Below are 7,301 nucleotides of genomic sequence, written 5' to 3'. Positions count from 1 at the left end.
CCCTTTAAACATGGATTACTTTAATGATGTCTTTACTACCTTTCTGGGGCATGCATAGCTGTCAATGGAGGGACAAAAAGAAGATAACAGATTTCATCAAAAAGACCTTAATTTGTGTTCTGAAGATGAACGAAAGTCTTATGGGTTTGGAGCGACATGAGGGTGAATAATTATCGACAGAATTTTCATGTTTGAGTATGCATTCATAAAACCTTGTAGTTTTTAGTAGTACTTTATTAGCGTTAAGGAGTGTTGTATCAAGTATGCAGTATCAATGCTTTCTTACATTTCCGATACTTTCCATGCACATTTTTGAAATTCAGAAGCATTTCAAATACATGAATTACAAATCGTTACCTGTTAAATGTATTGAAATTGTGCAATAAAAAAAAAATTAAAAGAAAAGTGTTTGCAATATTTCAAATATACATTACAAAACTGTTGTTCAAACACAGACAAACTAAAAGACTGCTAAGGCAAAATTCCTTAGCATGTATGTGATCGTTAACTAGAGGACCTAAACGAGGCAACGTGTTTGCAATGATTGGAACATCAGACCTGAAGAGGTTAACTGTGTGTCCACAGCTGTTTTATGTGTTGATAGCAGAGAATGTATAGCTCTTCATCAGTAATGTTTGGATGAGCTTGATCAACCAAAGATTGGAGTTCCGTCATCTCCTCTTCAGTCAGAGGGCACTCGTATTCAGGCACTATAACACCAGTTTCTGAGTCAGGGCCATCAAAGTCAACAGCCGTGTCCCAGTCAATGTCTGGCTCTTGAAAGTCCTATGAATGCATCAAGGTAAGCTGTTAGTAAATCTGGTCCCAAGTCTTATAAATTTTCTTCAGAAAAAAAAAAACACTTACTGCAAAGTTCTCTGAATGTACATTGGTGTTTAGCATCCGAGCAATTTCCCAAATCTGTGTCGGACTCCGGTTTCCTTCAGTGCGTAGTGGATGGTGGTTCCAGACTTCAGTGAATATCTCCAAGTCTCTTTTGAGTCTTGGAAGAATTGCATAATGCACACAGAATATGTCATCTGTACATGAAATGTCCAAGAGGTCATCTTCTTCAAGGGAGTGCAGAAGATTGTAGTACTTCGATGATACTGAGATCCACACATCTCGCCATAATCGTTCTATCCTACAGAGGATTAAAACAAAATTATCTTGAGTACAGTGTAAGAAAACAACATTGTGCCAAAGTCAAGCAAGCAATACATTTCTAATTGGAAACTATGTTGGTGCATCACATGGTGTAATTGTGTTGTGCCATGTCATACCTGGCTAGCACCCAATCTTGGAAGTGGTAAAACCATATATACTGTGTTTAAAGAACTTAGTGAGAATATGAAAATATAGCGTTAATAATAGTAGTTTAAAGTAAATATCTGGGTGACAAACAGGTAAAATGTTACAGTTTTTGGTTAACAAAAAAGACAATGCATAGGACATTGGCCAGATTTCTCAAGTTCTATTATGCAATTTCTTAGTCATGTGCCAAGATGCGTTAAATGGTTATGAGTATTTTATACTACTTAGTCTTAGAAAAGAAATTCATACAGGTTTGAAACAACTTGAGGGTGAGTAAATGACAGAATTTAAATTTTTGGGTGAACTATTACTTTAAGGGAAGCAGTACTTAAAGTCAAGCCAAGTCCCCTTTATTTATATAGTGCTTTTTACAGATTGTTTCAAAACAGCTTTACAGTGATAACAGGAAATTAATGCAACATTAATTATGAAAAGAGGAAATTAATTAGGAAATTAATGCAACTCTTTTTTTTGTTTGTCATGTGTATAACATACCTGACCATAAAGGTACGCTGTTATAAAATATGAGGATGAGTATGAATATCAGGAAAAAACTATGCAAGTTAAGAAATGAATTGTACCTTTGGTTGTGCACACTTTTTCCCGAGATGAAGCTTCCCCTATCAGTGCCTCGGACAGTGAACATAAACTGGGCAATGTCCACGTTCTCCACTCCCTGGTCAGCTCTTACCCTGAAATCACAGTAATTATGGTACCAATTAGGCCTAACTGAACTACTTATTTATATTTTTGATGATGGTTCTGTAACTTCTTAGTTTAAAAACACAACCCTCAAGAAGTAGTCAATATTGATAAATTGATAAATGTCATCCAATATAAACCCACAACCATGGACAATGAGTGTGTACAATGGGATGAGTGTGTAAACAGAATAATTATTTTGTAATGACATTTTGCTTTTAGGAAACTATGCTCAAGTAAAGTGTCAGATTAATCTAAATTTTCCCATGTAAGATGAAGCTCATATTAAACAATTTGAATTTTCCCAGCCTATTTACCTACAGTACATAGATAACACTGTAGCTTTTTAACTTTCTAAAATACACTACCTTGAAGGTAAACCATGCAGGTGAGTTGCCTCAAGGAAGAAGTGAAATGCCGTTGATGCACAGTTATTTGTGGCTGCATTCAAGTACATTATCTACAAAAGAAACATTTTAAACAATTATAGGGCATCAAAGTTAAAACTGATAGGGTTCCTTCTCAGGAAGCATGAGTATGCTGTGCAAAGCACACTGACCAAGTTCTATTATGAAATTTGTTTGTTGTGTGCCTTTTACTTAAAGGTAAATTATGTAAACTTTGTATGCAGTTTTGTTTATTAACCGGTTGAGTGCCAATGCATCTTGGACCTTATTGTAGCCGGAGCTACTTCTCTCTGTTTATGTCTATAGACTTTCAATGAATTTAAGGTCTGAGCATTACAAGCGTTATATTTAAAAAGTTATGTAAAAATCTTTATTCTTAAGAATGTTTACCAAAGGCACAAAGTCTATGCTGGTATAGCCCATGTTCAACATGTGGTATTACTAAAATGTTAAAAACCAGCAGCAGCTAGTTACCTTCCTGGAGAAACCATCCACTCCTCCAAATATCACAATGTTGAATCTAGAAAGCAATTGGGCATAAAATATCATATTAAAACAATGTCAATGTGTATTATGAAAATTACCCAATCCAAAATGAAGTAGCCATCCAGTACTTTAGATTAATTAACTTCAAATAAACTTGACTTTAATACAAACATGATTAACTTCATCATGTTAAACTGATTAACATCATCACTGATGGAACTATAAATGTTCCTGACAGAGAGCTCGTACTCTTCCATTCGTCTGAAGATTGTGCTTCTTGAAACACCCATCAGTTTAGCTATGCAAGACACAGGAAGTCGAGTATGGAGCATTTCTTTCAAGCATTGTTCTCCAATCAAAATTTTGGGCCGTGAAACATGTGTCTGGACGTTCCAGTTGTGCCTTCACAAGGTCAAATAGATCTTGCAAAGCCTGGGTGATAGCAGGATGTACTTCGACATGATTGGATAGGGCATGCAGAAGATACAGCTCCTGACGACAAACAAATTCGAAGTAATCCAAATTCAGTGGTGTTGTGTTAAAACCCATTTCTATTTTATGCAAAAGCCTTTGATAAATGTGATGTCTTAGCTGTTGCAAGACAGAACAAAGTATAGTTAATAATGTCTCATGGTCTCACACACACAAACCACCGTTTAAAACTTGTCGAAAAAAAATTTAATCACGAAAATAATGTACAGTATTGTTCAAAATAATAGCAGTACAATGTGACTAACCAGAATAATCAAGGTTTTTAGTATATTTTTTATTGCTACGTGGCAAACAAGTTACCAGTAGGTTCAGTAGATTGTCAGAAAACAAACAAGACCCAGCATTCATGATATGCACGCTCTTAAGGCTGTGCAATTGGGCAATTAGTTGAAAGGGGTGTGTTCAAAAAAATAGCAGTGTCTACCTTTGACTGTACAAACTCAAAACTATTTTGTACAAACATTTTTTTTTTTTCTGGGATTTAGCAATCCTGTGAATCACTAAACTAATATTTAGTTGTATGACCACAGTTTTTTAAAACTGCTTGACATCTGTGTGGCATGGAGTCAACCAACTTGTGGCACCTCTCAGCTGTTATTCCACTCCATGATTCTTTAACAGCATTCCACAATTCATTCACATTTCTTGGTTTTGCTTCAGAAACAGCATTTTTGATATCACCCCACAAGTTCTCAATTGGATTAAGGTCTGGAGATTGGGCTGGCCACTCCATAACATTAATTTTGTTGGTTTGGAACCAAGACTTTGCCGGTTTACTAGTGTGTTTTGGGTCATTGTCTTGTTGAAACAACCATTTCAAGGGCATGTCCTCTTCAGCATAGGGCAACATGACCTCTTCAAGTATTTTAACATATGCAAACTGATCCATGATCCCTGGTATGCGATAAATAGGCCCAACACCATAGTAGGAGAAACATGCCCATATCATGATGCTTGCACCTCCATGCTTCACTGTCTTCACTGTGTACTGTGGCTTGAATTCAGAGTTTGGGGGTCGTCTCACAAACTGCCTGTGGCCCTTGGACCCAAAAAGAACAATTTTACTCTCATCAGTCCACAAAATGTTCCTCCATTTCTCTTTAGGCCAGTTGATGTGTTCTTTGGCAAATTGTAACCTCTTCTGCAAATGCCTTTTTTTTAACAGAGGGACTTTGCGGGGGATTCTTGAAAATAGATTAGCTTCACACAGACGTCTTCTAACTGTCACAGTACTTACAGGTAACTCCAGACTGTCTTTGATCATCCTGGAGGTGATCATTGGCTGAGCCTTTGCCATTCTGGTTATTCTTCTATCCATTTTGATGGTTGTCTTCTGTTTTCTTCCACGTCTCTCTGGTTTTGCTCTCCATTTTAAGGCATTGGAGATCATTTTAGCTGAACAGCCTATCATTTTTTCCACCTCTTTATAGGTTTTCCCCTCTCTAATCAACTTTTTAATCAAAGTACGCTGTTCTTCTGAACAATGTCTTGAACGACCCATTTTCCTCAGCTTTCAAATGCATGTTCAACAAGTGTTGGCTTCATCCTTAAATAGGGGCCACCTGATTCACACCTGTTTCTTCACAAAATTGATGACCTCAGTGATTGAATGCCACACTGCTATTTTTTTGAACACACCCCTTTCAACTAATTCAACTAATTGCCCAATTGCACAGCCTTAAGAGCGTGCATATCATGAATGCTGGGTCTCATTTGTTTTCTGAGAATCTACTGAACCTACTGGTAACTTGTTTGCCACGTAGCAATAAAAAAATATACGAAAAACCTTGATTATTCTGGTTAGTCACATTGTACTGCTATTATTTTGAACAATACTGTATGTATTTTTCCCAATTAGCATTCGCAGGTTTGTACGCTAATAATTTTACCAATTAACAAATTACTGCATTTCTAAAGCTAGCTACCCCTTTGGTAAAACCGCTAAATGTAAATTTCCAGTTATTTAAATATAACAGTGTGGCGAGTGGGGCGGGGCCGAGAGGCGTGGGAACGAGGAGTGAGGCCAGGTGTAGTGATTGGAGATGAGCTACACCTGAGCCCCACCCCTCGTTCCCACGCCTCTCGGCCCCGCCCCACTCGCCACAAACAGTTTTAGCTAAAGGGTAGCTAGCTTTAGCAAATTTCTGGAGGGCAGAAAACTTCTGCTATTAGTTTTACTAACGACAAAAATTTAGCTAACTTGCAAAATTACAGTGCATACAGGAAACTAAATCAATATAATCAAATAATATTACAATGCGATCTCTGAAAGATGATTTGTGATTTACCTGTTCTGACATGATGGTCCATGAAAATCTTTCTTCTCTCAACCTCTCATCTTCTCTTGACTCCACCTGATCGGTGTTGAAAGTGACCAATCAAATGAGTGGAGAACGGAGACATCAGCCACTGTCCCCGCCTCCAAAGTCTCAAATTTCATCTTGATAGCCGAACGGGCGAGAGTGCGTCACAGCCCCGTGCTCGCGAGACAGTATTTGTGCGCGTGGATACTTTCTGAGCGCTCGCGGTGCAGAAATGCGCCCGCGCGAGGATGGCATTTTGCGCGCGGATGCTGTTCTTTGCCCTCGTATCCTGTGCACGCGCCTAGATTTTATGTGCACGAGTTTTGAGACTGAATAAACGCCATATGTTAAACTCACCACTGATGAACGCGCTAAGCACAGAGAGCACTTTGATATCAGATTGCGAGAATTTTTAAACCTCAAAAACAATTTGGAGGGCCAGATAAAAACGATCTCTGTTATATATAATTTTTGTAGCCTATTCTTTTTTATTTTTATTTATTCAGTGTTGTTGCGGTGTGCTGAACCAAGACGTCAAATTTAAACGCTGCTGAGTTCTATAGAAGTCTATCGGACTAACCTGCACGTTGAAAAATAACGCCAAAGGTATACCCAGTGCGTCAAAAAAGTGACGCCAGATCCCTTGACCATGCGTCAGACATTTGACGAGTAGGGAGTGAGACTGTGTTGCATATGTTCACTGTTTTTTCTTATGTAAAATCATTTTCTAACTGTTTTAAATTAACTTTAAATAAGTTATTTTTTTTAATAATTTCAAACGTTTTAAAATTGCTTGTTTTATTCTTGTTATTATTTTTCTTCATTGTTATTTTACTTTCTTTTATGTAAAGCACTTAGAATTACCACTGTGTTCAAAATGTGCTATATAAATAAACTTGCAATGCCTATTGTCACATTTCAATACAGTTCAACTATTAAATAACTTTTCTTATTAGGAAGGTGGGGTTCTAGAAAACTTAATATGGTGTCTTTTGGGGACAGTGGATATACTGGTCTAATGCTGAAGACTGCAAGTATAGGCGGAAAGGGTGTCCTATATATTGCTCCGATACAGGAATAACTAGACACTCAACCACTTCCTCCTGACTCCAGGTGATTCTCCACTATGCCAAAGGAAATGTGCCACTCCTGTCACATGAGCTATCAATTGCAAATCCTAGTTCTGCATGTTGTAAGCCTTCATATACCACAGGAGGTATGTACAGACCCATTGTATGGATAAGGTTGGGAGACCATTAAAGAGCCAGTAAGATGAAAATTCTAAGCTTCCTATCACTGTTTATAAGTCCTGTACAACAGGTTTAAATCCATCTAAGGTTAAAAAAAATTGTAATTTTGTCAAAATATCATTTTAAAATAACCTCAATTCTCAGAGATCCCCAAACTGTTCGGGCGAAGCTGTTCAAAAGATTCAGTTTCCTTAAACCCCACCTTTCGGTAGCATACTGTATTCTGATTAGTCAACTGATATAGTAGTCAGTTTTGATTGGTTGTTCCGCACACAACTTCACGGTAAACAATGCGTTAGCATCTTTTTGGGGTGAATTATGTCTTATTCCTCTCATCGCGAAGCAAA

General features: G+C 37.5%; 1 protein-coding gene across 1 annotated transcript; it reads right to left on the bottom strand.

Annotated features, from left to right (window-relative positions):
* Positions 1–567: 567 nt before the first annotated feature.
* Positions 568–3,370, bottom strand: LOC113099810 (uncharacterized). The gene is made up of 6 exons (XM_026264760.1): positions 3,363–3,370; positions 2,898–2,943; positions 2,385–2,476; positions 1,896–2,006; positions 868–1,144; positions 568–786 (listed from the first exon to the last, which is right to left on the bottom strand). The coding sequence occupies exons 1-6, from the start codon at positions 3,368–3,370 to the stop codon at positions 568–570; spliced, it is 753 nt and encodes a 250-aa protein (XP_026120545.1).
* Positions 3,371–7,301: the final 3,931 nt, after the last annotated feature.

This window comes from Carassius auratus, unplaced genomic scaffold (assembly GCF_003368295.1).
Source record: "Carassius auratus strain Wakin unplaced genomic scaffold, ASM336829v1 scaf_tig00217058, whole genome shotgun sequence".
NCBI lineage: Eukaryota > Metazoa > Chordata > Actinopteri > Cypriniformes > Cyprinidae > Carassius > Carassius auratus.
Note: the sequence above shows the minus strand (reverse complement) of the source record. Positions and strands in the feature narration are given on the sequence as shown.

Bases quoted from the DNA above. Each gene is read 5' to 3' on its own strand.
- LOC113099810 (XM_026264760.1), bottom strand. The intron at 1,145-1,895 runs GTACAATTCATT...AATCCTCTGTAG, and splicing joins AAAAGTGTGCACAACCAAAG to GATAGAACGATTATGGCGAG. The intron at 787-867 runs GTAAGTGTTTTT...ATGCATTCATAG, and splicing joins TACATTCAGAGAACTTTGCA to GACTTTCAAGAGCCAGACAT.